Here is a 19,208-nt window from a genome sequence, read left to right as displayed (position 1 = left end):
CTGTAAACCAATACTCCCCTCGAGGAGGGATGGCCCTGGGCTCGGCTCTCTTTGAGCCGATGATGTGTGCATAAGGCGCATTGAAATAGATCCTGGTGCACACAGTTATGGACACAATAAATGATTGAGTTTGAGTGGAATAAAGTCTAATCTATTAGTATGCAAACCAGTAAAAGACACGTGGTTGTAAAAACAGTGCTCCCTCCTGTGTCCAGCAGTAGCAATCAAATGTCATTGGCCAGCTCAAATACACATAGAAGAGATGCCTCGCAGTTCCCTGAAGTTCTCCCATGTGGACTACATGCATCCCACCGGCCTGCCCCCTCCATCAGGCTCTGTCCTCAGGCAATCATATGAGGAATGCTCCGCAAAATAGCTGAAATTGTGAAGGTATAACAAGGACAAACAGGTGCTCCCACACACACACACACACACACACACACTCACACACACATGCAAAACCAAGTACTCACGCTGTGCCCAAATGCGATGTTCATTCTCACGCCATCATCAGGTCAGGAGATAATTGATTCATGGCAGAGGTTCTAGACCATGTTGTTATTCAACCTGTTGTCTGATTGGCCCTCAGGACTATGTGGTGACAGGATCCAACCTAGAAGAGCACGTCTCCATTTCTCCAAAGTATCCATAACGAGGATATTGTTTATTTTCCCTCCGATGACTTTGTATTCTGTTTACACTGTTGTGTGCTTTCTGATTTGTGTCAGCGTTTTTGTTTGGAGATGTTGGCCTGGGTTCAATGTTTTCCGGCCTCTCCAAAAGTAGCTCAGTGGTTTGGTTTGAAACATAATGTGGTAATCCAAACAGAACTGTGACTGACCCCCTCTTGGTGTTCATATTTACACGGATGTTTACATTTTTGTCTTGGAGAATAGCAAAAAGTCATACAAAGGCAGGTGATAAATGGCACTTGAACTTTAAAAAGTTTATAATGACGGAATTGGACGCGGTCTTAATCCTCCGTTTTTCATCACTGCAGAGAAATGATAAAGTGAAGCTCTTTTTCATGTCCTGAATGAAATGTATCGACTTAAGCTTCATGAAATATCTTTGAAACTTCAAGTATATTAATATATATATAATCAAGCATAGACTGCATATATATAAAACAGTAGATTTCCGATGATATTTGGTCATCATAGTTTGTCTGTACACTGATTGGGTATGTGATATGTTTAGATTTGTAAAAGTGCATTTAGCCCATGGCCCGAATTTATGAAAGGAAGATTATTATAATAATGTATCATACTTTAATGTTATTATAAAAACTCTATTTCCTTTACACTATGTCCTTTCCTTTAACAAAAAAAAACAATTAATATTATTTCTAACTATCAATGGTAATGGACTTGTACTTGACTTTCTATTCTTCACCCACTCACCCATTTGACCTCACCTGCCCATCAGGACTAACTAATCAGTAACCCCCGATCAAACAGCTTCAGTGTCTTTCCCGCCGACCTTCAGAGCCAAAGTCAAGTGCACCCCCGCCCCCTTGCACAGCCGGCCAGCTTCACCGCTTTCATACAAACAGGCACACAGCACTGTGGACCTCCCATACTCCGTAGTCTGGAAATGATGTCATGGGACTGTATGATGTCTGAAATATGTGTTTTTTATCTCTGGAATTTGTGCCATAGAAATGTGTTGTGCTTAATGATGAAGAGGCATATGGTTCAATTCAATCTGTCATATTGGTTAAGTACCTAATGTTGCATGTTTCCACGGTAAAATGAATCAGCCTTGACATTTATAGCTTCACATCTTCTTGGAATTATCAGACTTTTACTGAGTCACATTGTTGTGTTGCTACAAACACTTGTGCGCCGGCCAGTGTTATTAATGCTGGATTGAGCAATGTTGAAACAAAATATACGCTGAGCTGTAAATGTTAGAATATCCTTGTTTGGCATTTTACCCGTGCTCAGATATTCTAATTTGGCAAACCTCATTTCAATAAACAATCGTTCTCACAACTGTGTGAACACGACATTTTGTACAACGTTATGCCAATTAATTCAACAGTAATTGTCAGCAGAAACATTGCAGCATATGCAAAGAGCATACTGTGGCTTTAGTATGTTGATGTGTGTGTGTGTGGGGGGCCCTATGGCCATGTGTGGCTGAGAGCCGCTCTACCACATGTGAGCATGTTTTATTGGTCTGGAGGGAGTTAAGGTTAATGCAATAAAACAACCTTCCCCGTGCCCAACGTCTGCCTTCAGAGAGGATTTAGCACTAAGAATGTGGCCAGAAGAAAGTCGGAGAGAAAGGCCAGACTGAAGAGTGAAGTGCAAACGGTGCAATGAAGATGACACATGTTCAGGTGGTTGGTTAAGTTGCTGGTTATGAAAAACACCTCCTGACCCATTGACAATTCCACTGCCCGGGAATAGCCGTCTGTCATGTGAAATCCTCCATTTTACCTCCATTTAAAAGGCCCACCAGATAACTGCCTCACCATGGAAGGAAACAGTATTTTTAGCCGGCTTGCAAGACACATTTTGTGACTGTTAACATATTTCAGCTGCTTCCAGACTTACTAATGCAAACTCTTCCCAGCCTGTGGACAGATCACACCCCTTCAAAGAACCATTTAAACACAGATGCTTGCCAGTTCCTTCCCAAATTAAGTTTATGGATCTGCTTGTGCGTTCCATTGTCTTTCCCCCCCCGGGCTTCCCTTAACACTTGCACTGCTGTGGCAGTTTGTGTCACAGCGTGAGGAACGTTGAAATAATTGCTTTGAGGTTTTTGCTAGTTGGGAACATCCAGATCTGATCATCAGGATAAATATCCCGAGTTGATCACTGTATTCTTTAATAGGATGATGTCACAGAAAACAGTTGGACGCGGTACGATGACCCGACATGACTCATCCGTCTCGACAAAGCAGCGTATATACATCGCTGTACTCGATGCAGTGTGTACAAAAGCCATTACGCCCTGTCTCTCTGGCTAATTGAGGACCACTTAATAACACTGGTCGGAGGCTTTTAAGCCAATGAGATGCCATCGATTTTACTTCTTGGTTTGGAGCACACGCCCCTTTATTCTCATGACCCCGCTGTCACCGCTGCCGGCTTTAATAGCCACTGGCAATGCTCGCCATCGCTGCCAACTGTGCGCACGTGCGTTCACCTCTCGTGAGGGAGTGGAATGTTTTACATTTACTGTCAGCCCTCCTGGCAATAACTCACTCTTCGCGCCATTTTCTTTCATCACGTCCCTCACCTCACGCCCACCGTTTTCCCAGGTTGTCCGTTACTCCGAAGCTCTCCGCTCCGTAATTATTTTCGCCTCTCTTCGACCCAGCGATCACTCGGCTGCAATGTGGTCATTCCTCATTTCAAATGGATGGCATCATCCATGTGGATGAAAAAAAAAGTGTTCACTTTCAAGATCTTATTTGAGTTTTTATGCTTTCAACTGTGCAGGTGTCAATCGGTGGTTTATGGAAGTCGCCCTGCAGCTCCACCCCTGCTGTTATATGCTTTCCGAGCTCAACAGGTGTGTGTCTGTTTGCTCTATCCTCCCCACAGGTGGACAAGGTGTGTGGTCTGTCTACAAGGGAACCTCCGAGCATGCAGCCTACGAGCCCGGAGGTCACGACCTCAACCTCGGCTGTAACCTCGTCCTCTCTTCCTCCATCTGCCACCCCGTCCCAACCTCTACCGGAGCAGTGGCTGGGGCAGTTAGCCCACTTGAGGAGGTATGACAACGCGTTGAAGTGGATTGAGATTAATTCCGTCACTTTCCAAAGTTTAAAACTGCCTGTTGTGATGCAAAATACCTTTCAGCTGCAGATTTGTTTTGCTTGTAAAATTAGCTAGACTGCTAAATGGTCAATTTAAAGGTAATGAACACTGGTCAGGTCTCTGACACAGCCGGAGGACTCTGTGCACAGCTGCCATCACTTCTCTTTTCTTCATGTGGTTAGTTGGACCCAACACACACACACACACACACATAGTATGCCTCACACTAAAATCCATGCCCTCCACCTGGCCTCTGAGGCAGCCATCCTGTGCCCACAGCAGCCGGCACTGATGTGTGGGTGAGATTAATCGTCACGGACCAACAATTTCCTGTTTACCCAGACGGCCGTACCACCAGCTCTGCACAGCAGCCGGGCCTGAGCTTAAATAGCACCACAGACGGAAACACACACACTCGCAGAATTGCCTGCCTGACCTTGTCTCAAACCATGAATCACTGCACTGATGCCAGTCGAGCTGACAGCTCTGGCCTGGCACTGCCACCACCATTCATGGCAACACAATCCAGCTCCCTGCCTGCTGCCAGCCCTCACCAGAGCACATGTGAGCGCTGACCACTTCAGAGACGTGGCAGCACCCACCGCGGTGAAGGGAGGACGGTGTGCCGCTGTAAAGCAAATATGAAACGTGATGCAGTGAAGAAACATTTATGTTTGGTTTTTTTAGTGGGGGAAAAATATGAGTCGAGAAACTCAGCAGAACCTTCTTCAAATATGTAACTGTGTGCAGATGTGCAGATGTTTGCTTGGGTGTTTGTTTACTGATTAACATGTACATACCAATATCTGTTTTATTGTTGGTGTGGTGTGGGGATAAATGGTTATTGATTTGTGTGTGGTGTGGCTCGTCTCTGCATGTGCATGATTAATCACTCTTCTTCCAGGGTCAACTGACTATCTTTTTCTCCCTCCTCCCCATGTGTCTTGTCTTGTCCTCCTTTTGTTTCTTTTTGTCTTTCTCTCACGCCCCACCTTTCACATCCCTGCATCCTCCTTGCTTGCAACAATCTCCCCTGGACTCCAACTCCCATCATTCCCAGCTCGTTCCCCCTGAAACCCTCCAAGAGCAATAAACATAGTCTGAGAACACTCTCTAGGTAAGCATGGACCCAAGGGACTCTCTCACACACTCTCTTTCACATTGTGACCTGCATACATATCTCTCCCATTTTCCTCATCATCGATCGAGTCATTTGGGTGACTGATGCATTTTTAACGTCTCACCAAAAAACAAATCTGCATCCATGTCTTCTGTGGGTCTTGAACACGGTTTCCCGACACTGACTGACTCAGCACATAACGTCTCATGACCCCCCGCGGCCTTTTCTCTACTCTTGGGTGGCATCAAAGGGTGTCTGATCAAAATAACACGTCTACATCGATAACACCAGTTTGCGGATCTGATGAACCAAGCACTTTACCCAACAGCATAATCGAGAAAAATGTGCTGACTCAGTGAAAACGCAAAACATTCAAAGCCTCTCATTTTCTGGCGCCATCAATATCATCACGTGTATCCATCACATGCATGAACTATTGAATGGAATGCAGATACCGTCTCTTGGTGGTGGTATGGTACCAAAGTAAAGAGTAGTGTGTCCAGCAACCACACCACATTTATGGCCACACCACATTTCTCAATTGTATATTTCTAACCTGCCCTTTATGAGGCCAGATACGTGGCATGTATTAAGATCACTTTATGTCCTATTCCAATGTGCCTTTCTCCCCTTAGGGAGTTCTTGATGTACCTGCAGCGCTACAAGTCTTTCTTTGCGGCGTTGCCAGAGATGCTGTGCGAAGGGGAGAACGTAGTGGACGACTCCACGTGCTGGAGCGGCGACGACGTGGTGGAGAGGTGAGAGAAACGTGTTCAGTCCCTTCACCTCTATGAGCGTGACATTGTGGAAAGTAAATACTTGACACATAGAGATGAGACGTCACTGCTCTGCATGACAATCACTTTGCTGATGTCACTTTCTTTTACTCACTTTGGATTCTTTTTCAACAATTTTCCAATTTTCAATATCATCCCCCTTGGGCTGACTCTTTATTTGTTCATCGCAAATCCATTTTCTCTTCAGACTTAAACAGAGCGGTTACTTTCTTATAGGTTGTACCTTGTTACTCTGCCATGGCCAGTTGTTGTATAAAAACCTCTTTTCTTTTGGCAGTACTAAAATGTGCTTTTCTCTAAATGATGATAGAATAGATGCTGGCTTTAATGCATCCCTTAAAAAGGGGCATTCCGGATTCACCCGATATTTATTTACTCTAGTTCCTTTCTATAAAACGTACACGTTATTGATCCATTCAGATTTCAGAAAAAGTATGCTTTGTGTTAAATATTGTCTGTGAGTCAGCGGGTTGTTTATCAATGTGGAATTAAGGAAGCCATCATTGTTTAAAGTACTGTTAGCTGCCTGTCTGCACTTTATTTTATATGTTATATTCTTAATTCTTGCACTGTGTTGATTGTTGTTAATGATATTGTCTATTGTTGCACCACCCGCCATGACAAATTCCTTGTCTGTGAGAACATACATGGCAATTTGATTCTGATTCTGAAGATTAAATCCATCTCCACATTGAGTCAATGCAGGCAACACAGAGTTGCACTCTCTTGTGAATTAGTCAGTTGATGAGCTGCTCTCTGAGGAGCTGCTTCTTTTTAACTTTATTCTCTTTAGTTCATTTTTTTACATTTTTTTTATTCATAGGTGTGGCCCTCAAACTCTTCTCTGACTTATGGTTTTGGTGCTTCTCTCAGAGACTGAAGTACTGACTCTCTGTCTGTGTATGTGTGTGTGCGTGTGTGTGTGTGTGTGTGCGTGTGCATGTGTGTGGTTACGGTTATGTGCTTTCTCAGTCGGCATGAGAGAACAGAGAACTGATGCAGATTACTGAGCCAATGCGAGTCTGTAACTGATTCCCCCCGGCTGGATTCATTTCTTAAACCCTCTAGAAACTCGGTCCACAATTATGACAAGGTTATGCTCTCCTTCTTCTGCGGTGGCCCTAAAGTGGCTCCCATTACCATGGCAACCACGGCTCTTGGCACTGCCAGTATTGGCTTTTGCAGAGGAAAGCAGAGGTCTGGGGATGCCTTTTCCCAACAATTCAGTGTTTGTCAGATCCTTTGGCCCGTGTCCGTTTCGCTTGATTAATCCATACATTGTGCTTTACATGAGTAGGCCTACATGGGAAAACATGAGGCCCATGAACAGATGTCTCTGATTCCAAAAAGATGCTTTGATTAAACTCAGTGGTTGGCAAAAAGCATTTCTCAGAGATGTTCATGAATAAGTTAGGCTTTAATTAGCTTAGAAATAGTTAGCTTTCAAAACGTTCTCTTCTCTCCTCGTCCTTGCTCGGTATACCCCTCCCCAGTGCAGAGGATCTGCCAGTGGCCGAGACATGTTGAGCAGACCATCAGGACCAGTCACATTGTGTTACCACACAAATCAAGTAGTCCAAACTGTGTGCTATAGGTCCATGATCAAGAGCACATGGGCTTGTCAACAGCGGGCGAGGCAACCATTCAGCGCCCTAAACACGAGACATCTCCAATCTTGTCAAGATACGGCTTCTTTGTCTGTATTCAAACCCAGTTCTTTTATTTCTGCACCCCGTTTGTGTGTAAGTGAGTGTGTGCCACTTTGACGACCAAGGGCCCTAGCTTTTCAACCGTGCTAATGGGTTGGAACGGTGTGCTATCACACACTTCCTGGCGAGGGCCAGGCCATTGCTTGTGGTGTCAAGTGTTCTGAGGCTGAATGAGAAAAGAGTACCCTACTGAGGCGTTTGGCCACCACTCATAAACTGCTCAGCTCGGCCTGTGGCTATTGAGCAAACCCCTTCCACTGTATCTGACTCTGCTGGCACGTCATAGAGAGGGGGGGGGGGGGGGGACCGGACAGGGCATGAAAAGGGAAGGCGTTTTGGTGCCGTGGTGCGCCCTGTGCCTCCCTGTGCCCCTGATGAGGGAAGCATGATAGAGTGATGTGGGGGTGGAGGGCCTTGGCGGCATAAAGACCCATTGTGGAGTCGGTGGAGTGGGGCACAGCCCTGCCGTGGGGACCCCCAAAGCCTAGAGGGGGAACAAAGACCCTCCTATGAGGCTGCATGGGAAAGACTTGGACACTACTGCCACTGCCACTGGCCGCACCATGCCTTGGAAAGTTCCACGAGAGCAGCAAAGTAAAAGGCTAGATGTTGAGAAATTATGATAAGAGATGAGAAAAAGTGTGCAAAGAAGACACCAATATGATTGTCTGAAATGGACATGCTAACACATGTCATAGTCTCACTTCCTACGTGGTGGGCACACAAAGCCTCTGAGGGCTCTGTGGGTTTCCCCCACACAGAAGGACAAAGACATGCTTAAAGGCACGCACACTCGCATATCAATCCACACAGGATCCATATGCTAGTCAACAGCTGGAGGGCTTATTCATTCAGACACAATCAGCAGTGCTCAGGCAAGGATACGCACATCCACGTGCGAGAGAACACACACGCTTGTGTGTCGTAATACTTCAAAGTACATGAAAGGCATCGGGGATTGAGATTCCATGAACAGTTGTACTCGCGACTAAAAATGCGTGTTGGCATGTGTTCAAACCACATTAACTGCGTCACGTGCAAATCTTTTCCGGAAAGATAAGATCGACTAAATTTACCACTATCTTAATTTAGATTAAACCGGCATTGTATAGCTATTATGATGGTCTTAGCATCATTTTAGACAATTCATGACCATCTTTCTTTACTATAAGTATTGCAATGTAATTACCATCCGTGTTTTCTTTTTTAACGCAGCCTTTATATCCACTGTTATGCGCTTTATTAGCCTCTTTGACTGAAAACAGATGAGGAGGTACACTCAATGAGGTTTAATTAGACAATAAGTTCTTGTTAAATTCTTCCCAGACATAACAACATCCAAAATAATTGGATAGGAATGGCACCTTGAGGGTAATATTCCAATTCAGGACAGTCTTCAATTGTAAAGTATTCACACCTGCTCTAACTGCTTTATTTTGGACATGAGCCCCATAATAGTAACAAACCCTTCTGACCTTTAATGGATTGAACAGGGGAATGGGAGTCAGTGATTGGTCTCTGGGTTGGTTGGTGGAATACGGCTCGGGTAAATCCAGCAAGCTAAGTTTAGTCACCTCCAACTATTATGCAGATGTCCAGGTTCTGAACAGGTCACAGGTCAAAGGTCACAGGTCACGGGTGGCAAAAGAAAGCCAGGTGGAGCAATGACGACGGTTCAAACAGGTTCATGGTGACCTGGATAGATCTGCTGAATGTCGTCTGCAACAAGTCACATTAGAACTAAAACTGGACTTAGGAAACCAGTCAAAGTTAACTGCAGCAACCATGGAAACAAACAGGAAACATCATTTGGATTTAAAAGATTTTGGTTTTACCGACAAGCCGGGCTGGGGGGGGGGGGGGGGGTCATTAGTTATTACCTTCGCATTGAAAATGCCGGAAGGTTATGTTTTGATCGCCGTGTATTTATTTATTTATTATTTCTTTATTTATTTGTATGCGTGTTATTCGCAAAACTCAAAAAGTATTGAACCGAATCGCATGAAATTTGGTGGGATGATTGTTTATTATCCGGGGACCAGTTGATTAGATTTTGGGATCGATCGGGTCAAAGGTCAAAGGTCATGAACAGGTCAAAATCTTTCGCAGAACTCAAAAAGTATTGAACCGAATCGCATGAAATTTGGTGGGATGATTGTTTATTATCCGGGGACCAGTTGATTAGATTTTGGGATCGATCGGGTCAAAGGTCAAGGTCAAAGGTCATGAACAGGTCAACATGTTCTTGAATCGCATGAAATTTGGTGGGATGATTGGTTATTATCCGGGGACCATTTGATTAGATTTTGGGATCAATCGGGTCAAAGGTCAAGGTCAAGGTCATGGAAAGGTCAAACTCTTTTTTTACCATAGCACGATACATTTTTGTCCAATTGGCATGCAACTAATGCCAAAATGTTCATAATTCAATGCCCAATCTTGTGATATGCGAAGGTATGCACTCTACCGAGTGCCCATTCTAGTTTACCAAGTGTTCGTCAAAAACTGATGACGACTTTCCGCTTGCTACTCGACCGGACTCAACCTCTCACGTATATATCTAACATAAAGATCACGTGGGGGCGGTACTGATACAGACAGATTGGCACGTTTCTCTGTCATGATTTGAAGTATATTGAAAAAAATATACACGCAAAGCGAAATGCAGCTAATATAAACTATTTATTGGATCAAGAATTAATGTAATAAAGTAGCTAGTAGGACTTAAATGAGTAAAGCTCTGCTACTTTTCCTATGATGCCGGCTATAGATGTCGGTGGCACAGACGCAGCCGGGCACAGACACGGCTATGTGGTCGGTTTGTACAGCCTCTGCATCCACTGCATGCAGAAAGAATTTAGATGGACGTAGGCACTGCATCAGCGTTTTTTGACTCTTTTGGGATTCCCTTTGCTCTGAGCTGATTCACGCAGTATATAAAGGCAGAGTGTATTTTCTGTCGAGAGGAAAAGAAACAATATTCGTGTAGCCAAGTATGTCAGCAGTCATAATAATGATGACTGGGCAGCTCACTGCCCTCTCACTGTATTGACCTGGATAACAAGATAAATTCATTTCAACCCCAACGTAAAACCCCTCAATAGAACCACAGGGCCGAAACAACACATCACTTTACATTTGTATTTATTTTTGTTTATTTGTGAAGATTATTCATTTCACGTAATCAGCAATTCAATTCAATTCAATTCAGTTTATTTGTATAGCCCAATTTCACAAATTACAAATTTGTCTCGGAGTGCTTTACAATCTGTACACATAGACATCCCTGCCCCAAAACCTCACATCGGACTAGGAAAAACTCCCAAATAACCCTTCAGGGGGAAAAAAAGGGAAGAAACCTGCAGGAGAGCAACAGAGGAGGATCCCTCTCCAGGATGGACAGATGCAATAGATGTAATGTGTACAGAAGGACAGATTTAGAGTTAAAATACATTCAATGAATATGACAGAGTGTATAAATAGTTAATAGTAGGCATATTCCACGATGGAGACCTCCACGATCCATCAGGCAGATGGCGGTGGGGAGGAGGAGTGGGCGGAGTCTCAACAGTGGGCGGAGTCTCAACAGGACAGTGGCGCAGTCAGGAGCAGGAATTCCACGACCCAGACCTCGATGATCCATCAGGCAGATAGGATCTATGCCGTCTCATAGGGTCCGATGACCCCATGAGACGTGAAGTCAAAAGGACTCCGGGGAGAAAGCAGAGTGAGTAACGTGTGATTGAGAGATGAAAATTCATCCTTAAGGAGAGAAAAAAGAGGAGATAGGTACTCAGTGCATCCTAAAACGTCCCCCGGCAGCTATAAGCTATAAACCACATTGTGCAAGAGTATGTCACATTGCATTAGGGATGAGGTCTCAACATGAGTGTGTGTGGAGGGCATCTGCAGATGTGTGTGTGTATGTTCTTCAGTCAGAATGGAGAACTAATAACTCATCGCTATACTTAGGGAATGATTCTTAAGTTGTGGATTAGCTCAAGGGGCTGCACCGACAGACTACACGGCAGTGTGAGTGCTTCTGAATGCTTTACATTTTTATAGTTATGACAATCCATTTGTTTATCATTTTGACATCTGGAATCCGTTGTGTTATTGCAGGGACAAGCAGAGAGAGCGGCAAAGCCCTCGCCCCTCTCCCTCTGACTCACTTTCTCTCCTTCTTCCAGGTCCATCAAGTCAGTTTTTGGTGTTTTCGTTCCCCTTTCTCTGCTGTCTCTGTGTTGGTTTCTTGGGTCAGAGGAGCTCTGGAAAAGGAATTAGATGACGAAACTCCACCAGAGGGGGCAATACATTAATTAATATGCAGAGGAAGGACATTTCTTGCTCGCAGCCTATGTTTGCATGTCTGTGGGCAGAAGTCACCTCAGTCTGTTAAGTCTGTGCATTATTATTTTAAATGTCGACATGAGGACAGACAGGATGGAGTGGCGGCACAGGAGAGGGATGAGAACAGTTCACATCAGAGGAATAATAAGGAGTTGTGGAAATACATGCATTCACTTCATATTCTTTCATTTCTTCCCCCCTCTTGCTCCAACCTACCCTTTCACCTCTGCCATTTGCATTCGGCGTCTGCGTCAAACCTCTCAGTCCTTCTTCTGTCCCTCCCACAATCCCTTTTTTTCTATTTCTCCTGATCTCCGATTCAGCGGCCCATCCCTTTCTCATAACCCTGGGCTGATGCCTGGGACCTCAGCATGACCCGCTCCACATTACTACATTGCTTAGACTTGTCTCTCTTTGGGCCTGCATCCTTGTGTTGTGTGTGTGTGTGTGTTAGAGTTAGAGAAAGAGAAAACAACAGCGATCATATTGCACTAACTATGCGTTATTTATTATCTCTGTTGAAATGTTTGGATTGCCAGAGTTTAGAGTTATGTTTTTTTTTAAATGTTTCTAAATCTTTAGCTAAGCACATATGGGGGGGGAAAATGTGACTTTCTTGGCCTCACCATTCAATTATTTGCCAATGTGGGACTTAGCTTCACTCTGAGTGGAGAGTGTTGATGTGTTTCGGCCTCCTCAAGTTGAAGTTTTATGGTGTGCCTTGTGAATATTCTATGTTTGTAAAATATCCTTCCAACTCCTTTCAGTCTGGTCCTCATCACTTTTACAGAAGGGACACCATTTTACGGCCGTGTCCCTTTTGTTCGGTGCCCAGCCGGTGGAGTGGGCTGAGCTAATGTCATTAAAATGCCACAATAGACTGGCATGTTTTACTGGAGCAGTTCCTACTGGGCGAGGTAGACAAAGTGCAACCGCTAACCTCTGTGCATGCCCATTGGCAAGGCATCAAACACATGGCGGGAGAGGAGGATGACAAATAGAGGGATAGACGTGCTGGGAAAGGGGGGGAAAGGAAGTGTGAACGTGAAAACAATGGTGAGAAGGAAATATGCACTGATGGAAGGATGGATGGATGAAGGAGAAAAGAAAAATGCTGGATGTAGGTCAGAGGCAGCAGGAAGCAATGGCTTTCGGAGAGCCCACTGTCTTTGGGACTTAATTGCCTCTGCAAGCCTGTTGGAAGTCCTCACTGTTGCGTGCCTGGGTGGCAGCCAATCGTGGCCGGTGGGTTCTGCGTGTGGTTGGGAGGGTTGTGCTCGCCTCTCGTGCATTTCTGTATTCCACTTTGACATTAATTTCTGACGCACAGGACGAAACCCGCAAAAGATGCCGGCACGACTGGTTATCTATATGCAACGGCGCACATGAACAACACACCGCCCGAAGTCTTACGTGTAAAACTAAACGGTCAGTGATGAGTCCTCCAGGACTGCATTTGAGAGGCAATTTATATCTCGTGCCAATACAATTACTCTTGAATGACTAAGCAGCTATGCAGCAAAGTGCTCGGCACGCGCTCCGTGTTGCTTATCGCGGTGTCGCAATGCTAGAGCGGTGTCAACCGTCTGGTGTCTATCGGGGTTTGTATCGGAATTTATGTTTCATTTCTACTTTTTTCTCCTTCAAACATACAAAGTAAGGTTGCAGTATACATTAGTTATCTTGTGATTTGAATTAGTAACATTGGGAATTTGATTGGTGGCACATCATTGAATGTGCCTACCAAAGGAAAGCCGACGTTTGCCACCTCCTGATGTTGTGAATTGTGACGAAACAATGTAGCTCTCAGGTTAAACATCCCATGGTATGGAGAAAGGCTTCATATATTTGACCCTTATCTTTTCATTAATACAGACTCAATCTAACTCTCTTCAAAGGAAGAGAAAATCAAATTTTCCATCTCTGCCTCGATCGATCGCATGATAGATCACATATTTCTGTGATGGAATCTACACCCAACACATTTACACACCCGACCCACATCAATGCTCATGTCTGTCTTACAGGGCCGAACCTCTCTCTGTAATGACTATTTTTAGGGACACCGTTATCCTTTTTCCTTGGGGATACGGTAGACTTTACTCATGCCAGTTCGAGCTTGATTGAGTGCAGGTTTTTGTCAGAATTTGACATTGTGTGATGCAATGTATACCTATAAGTCAGAACTTTGGGCCCATGGCGAGCGTCAGAAAGATTCCCTGTGGATTTTTACTGTGAATGTGTGCTCCAGTTTAAGTTTTCAGTGTGTGGTATTTACCATCGGAGTGAGACGTCTGGTTTGAATCCCATTGCATGTTTAAGCGTTAGTCCAAACTGTTGTCCAGCCCAGTGGGCAAGTATGTGAGTTTAAAATGAAAATGAATGACAGAGAGGGAAAGCTAACAAAACCAACTCTGTACAAACAACAAAAGTACAGTACACTACTGTGGAGGGTGTGTGTGTGTGTGTGTGTGTGTGCCTGTGATCTGTGCTCAGTGTGTGTGTGGTAACCTGAAACCGCGGGGAAAAACGTTCCTAGAATTCCGGGTGGGTTTGGTGTCGTGGCCCGCTCACTGGAGCCCCCTGAGTGGTGCTGGGAATGTGCTGGGAATGCGGCCTCCGCACGGAGGAGCTGGAGAATGAAGGGAAAGTACCGCTGTGTGTTTAAGCCGGAGCAGCTCAGCATCTCAGCACAACAGGTAGTTTCCTGAAGTGTCGGTGAACTGACCAGAGCATGAATGTACATTATAAATGTTTGATAAGAATCCAGTAAATAAAGGGATATAAAGGCTTGCCTTTTGCACTGTGTGTATATTTGAGTGACAGAAAAAAGAGACGCACAAACCCTATCTAGACAGATCCTAAAGAGACGATAACCTGTTTATGAAATGTTTTCCTGTCAGATTTCTTATTGTGGTTTGGTACATAGAAGAGAGCATTCCATATGTGGAAAGTGTGTTTGGACTCATGTAACTTCAGATTTGACCCAGAAAATACGGATGACAAAATATGTGAAAAGGACAGCAGGGGTGCTAAAAATGGTTGATGACATTTCTTGGAGGTGATGACAAGGACACCAACGTAAGTACCGCCTCTTGTATATAGTTGTAGATTCAAGAATGTGACTTTTCTGTAACCTCAAAGTATCCCCAGCTCCATATATAATCCCTTTAGATGAGAGGCCTGACAAAATGACGAATGCTTTGTAATTTATTGGAACGGTAAAGAGCATAAAATGCCAGAGAGGGGCTAATCTATAAAAAGAGATCCTGTCAATGGCTCTGCACTCCAGGGACAGCTTTCCTCACTTATGGTCCATGCCTCTTAACCCAAACCCAGACTTGCGATGCTGGGTCCAGTTTCCAATCTGTAGCTGATTGACAGATGAGCCTGATCACGACAAAACATGATACTAATGACTGGGACTTCTGCCAAGAAAGCCATTTTGGGCAATGTGTTTGTCAATGCCACCATCTGCCTGACTTCATTTGGATCACTGACCTTTGCCCTTCTCCTCTCGGCCTGCAGTACAGTCACTCTCTCACCGCTTTACCTTAACAGAAGTGTGCACAACCTTGCAGTATATAATCCTTGATATGTTATTCTGGTGTCAAGTAGCTGTAGTTAAGCTGCCTCCATATCTCGCCATCTACAATACACTCTCAAATGTCCATCTCATTGAGTTCCTCGGGAGCATTTCTACTTGTGCGTGAGTGTGTGTGTGTGTGTGTGTGTGTGGGGGGGTATGCCGATATTCTGATTAAATATAAGCTTAATAGATGCACTGCATGGTTGTCAGAGTGCGCGCATGTGTTCCTGGCAGGGGATGGGTGTGTGCCCTTTGCAGCAGCAGAGAGTCTGACCCCTGACCCCCTCACTCAACACCCTCGCAAGCCCTCTCCACTCTCTGCCCGGGTATGTCTGCGTATGTGGAGGCCTGTGTGTGTTTGTTGCCTCGAGTCAAATGTACTTGATGTTTGAGTTAAAGCGGCACTGTTTGCACTGAGTGTTCTTTGCTTACGCAGGCCGCCCATACAGTACAGTCCAGATGTGGCATTACGCCTCCCTCTCTCTGTGTTTGTCCATGTTCGTGAGACACTTCCAACACTCTACAGTAAAGTCGATCTGTGATTGCCAAAGCAGCCAGAACACATACACATTGTGTGTAAGCACATAATGTCATGACGTATGGTATATTTAGTTTGACCCACGGGGAACCGCTCGACTGCTTTTGAGTTTACACTGGAGCTGTCAACCCTGAGCACGAGATCACGCCATTCTGGCCCGGATCAGACAGACAGACAAACAGGTGGTCGTACCACACCAGAGGATCGTGGTCCGCTCCACCCGTCTGTGCTCCGGGGCAAAGTGTACTCTCCTGGCTCTGCCCCTGCCTGCCCTTGTCTGCCTTCCACACACCAACTGCCCCTCCTGCTCCCCCCAGACCTCTAACCTCAGTTATCCATGCCCTTCCTCGGCATGTGGGCATGTGGCCGGAAGGGGGGACAGCTTCAACGCTCGAGCTCTTGCAACATCTCTCTCTTCCTCTCTCCTATTTCCCTCCTCCATTCACATGCCCCATCTATGCTCTTTGTTGGTTTCCGTCGTGTCCGTGCTCTGTCTCTGGAAGGTCATTTGAGTCGGGGTGCAGCCCCCATCTGTCCCTTCTCTGCCCCTTTCTCTGACTCACATCGCTTATCCCTTTGTTATTTAAACAAACTAAAGTTGAAAGCAGCGAGTCGTCTGTTGACATTCTGTAGAAAGTGAATAATGCTGCCATCTACTGGGAAACAAATGACATTGAAGTAGGTACACGCTTCATGCAAATTACGCAAGATGTTATGGGGTTATCAACATGTATTAGAGTGCAAACTAATTAAAATTATGTCACACAGTTTTGCGTAGAGCAAAATATGTTGGACTGGTGTGGGATGGAAATCTGTGAATTTTGCTTGAATCTTGGCAACTTGACTACTTTGAGCTAAAGTTATCTAGGTGTTATAGATTTACTTAATCGCAAACATTAAAAGCTACATGTATTCAGAAAAAACAAAGATATGTAGCACTTGACCATCACACATTCACTGTTTTACAGCAAGGCATGCCCAGATGGCCACTGTTGGGCTGAGGTCTAACCTAAGGATTAACCATCACTCGCTTTAAATGAATACACAGGGCAGCTGCATGCTCTCTTTAAATTCAGCGCTGGCAATGGGTTTCACTGTCAGCCATGATTACTATTCTAGTGACAGAAGATACCACAACCCCTTCTAACTCTTCAAACACATTTTTATTTGACATTTTAAAGATATGCATGTGTTAAATCTGTGAATTCAAACTCAGAGGAGGCTGTTTGTGCATGTTTGTGAGAAATACCGAGTGAGTGTGTGGGGGCATGTACAAGAGAAAAATGGTTGTCTCTGTCGAGAAATGATGCTTTCCTGCATGTGATTTGTGTGTGTGGGCAAGGTGGACATGACTTGTTCTTGTTCCGCCAATCTAATGGGGCTAAAAATCTTTTTCCCAGAAATCTGTGTGGTCTGTTGAGTCAGCCTGCAGAACGTCTGCTGGTACATCGGAGCAGGCGACACAGAGAGGTGGGGATCAGTTACACCCAGTGACAGACAGTTTAGGAATCAGTCGGGACAGACAGGCCTGGGAATGTCCTCAAAGCAAACTACGGCCCAATTACAGCTATAATCGATGTAACCGCCACCTATTAAAGCGTGCATATGAAGCTTTAAACGTTATGGCCCGATCCTATGTTTCCCTGTCTGTCTCTGGCACCCAAAGAAAAGACAAATGGAGGCTCTTCATTGTGTAATCTGTTTAACTTTCATGTAACCAAGTAGTCACATTGATTTGTGGTTTTGGAGAGGAAGCAACGATATCTGCTTTCCCTCACTTCTGATGAACAATGTGTGTTCAATAAGCTCAACATTAAAGTTGTGAATAACAATTCTTTGGCGATCTTACGGTTTGTCTCTACCTGAGGATGTGATGATGGGTGCGGTGTTCAAACGTAACTGGTCATTGTGATGATGCAACGTTTGAATACAATGCTGTGTTTACTTATCTCAATTCTCGAGCACATTTTGGAAAACAAATAACTAGCTTTGAAAATGATTTTAAAACGTGTATTAAAAACAATTGGCAGTACCTCAGTAGGCCACCAGATGGTGAGACACACCAGTGGGCCCCAGGCCAGTGAGCTAGGATATCTGATGTGGGCATCTCATGCACGTGGACATATTTCTTTGGATGTGAACAGCAGTTTTTCCGTTTCCAGCTGACATTATTATTTGATTTATTAGTAGTGGACTTGACTGTATATTGATAGTTCAGGATGTTTTCCATAGCATCCTATTCGTGAATGATATTAGACCACTGTCTGACTGTGTGGACGTTCTACACATTGTTGCTTTATGAACTTATTGATTCACATGTTGATAAAAATCTCATCACGTCACAAATTGTTGAAAAATATTTTCAACTGGTCAAAAGTCTGTGCACCCTCAACTGCTAGTTGCAATGTCACATGTGATGCAATAAACTGACAACATCCATGAATGGGCTCTTGAGGTTTAGGGGTCTCATCTTTCGTAAATTGGAAGGTCTGAACAGGGATTTGTTGTACGAGACTAACTTCAGAACAATGTGCAGTGCAGTTAAAATATAGGTTTAACATGACCTCATGATGTTAAAAATGTATTAGTCTGAACTCAGAATGGCCCGGTGGCTTTCAGTACACACTATTGGCCACACGGGTGCAGTGTGGAAGCATATTTTGCTCCCTTCAGACCAGCAACCAAGCCTGAAGGTATTATCCATGTACTATCCAGAAATGTAGTCCAATTACAGTCATTTCTACTTTGTGATTTTCTTTCTGCATGAGGAAGTATCTTATCCCTTTCATCATTATCTCAGTGTTTGGAGGCATCACCAACAAGGGAGTTCATGTTGGATCTGGTGGCTTTGTACAGAGAGCAGAATATACATTACCCTGTGCTGCAACGTTTGATTTGCTATTGTCAGGATTTGTTTGCGCTGCCACGGTGATGAAAAGAAGAGAGCGTGTGTGTGTGTGTGTGTGTGTGTGTATATGTGTGTGAGAGTGAGAGAGAGAATGTAAAGTAGAAAGCGGGTGGAGGAGCAGTTTTTTGGCAAGTGCGAGTCACTTACACTGAATTAATTCAGTTCTTTCCCGTGATTGTTAGATAAATCGATACTTGTTCATTAGCCTAGAGTAGCATTGGAATGAAACATGCTTGGCTAACCCAAGGCCTATAATGGGCTAATGATGAGCCAAACTATATATTGTAGACATCACCCAGCCTGAAGACGGAAATAGAAATAGTCGAGTAGAATAATGAGTATCAAACGCCTCCCGGGTATAAGGTAATCACGGGATGTGATCACCCGTGAGTGTATTCGCATGCTAAGCAATTCACTG

At 44.5% G+C, this 19,208-nt stretch overlaps 1 protein-coding gene across 2 annotated transcripts in view; it reads left to right on the top strand.

Annotated features, from left to right (window-relative positions):
- Positions 1-19,208, top strand: part of LOC130198067 (glypican-5-like) — an 89,278-nt gene that overhangs the window by 32,274 nt on the left and 37,796 nt on the right. Inside the window, exons 4-6 of one of the 2 annotated variants that reach the window (XM_056421126.1) lie at positions 3,564-3,733; positions 4,840-4,896; positions 5,535-5,657. In XM_056421126.1, coding sequence (XP_056277101.1) covers positions 3,564-3,733; positions 4,840-4,896; positions 5,535-5,657 — 350 coding nt within the window. The remainder of the gene's footprint in view (positions 1-3,563; positions 3,734-4,839; positions 4,897-5,534; positions 5,658-19,208) is intronic. The other variant, XM_056421127.1, reaches the window with a different exon arrangement.

This window comes from Pseudoliparis swirei, chromosome 8, assembly GCF_029220125.1.
Source record: "Pseudoliparis swirei isolate HS2019 ecotype Mariana Trench chromosome 8, NWPU_hadal_v1, whole genome shotgun sequence".
Taxonomy (NCBI): domain Eukaryota; kingdom Metazoa; phylum Chordata; class Actinopteri; order Perciformes; family Liparidae; genus Pseudoliparis; species Pseudoliparis swirei.
Note: the sequence above shows the minus strand (reverse complement) of the source record. Positions and strands in the feature narration are given on the sequence as shown.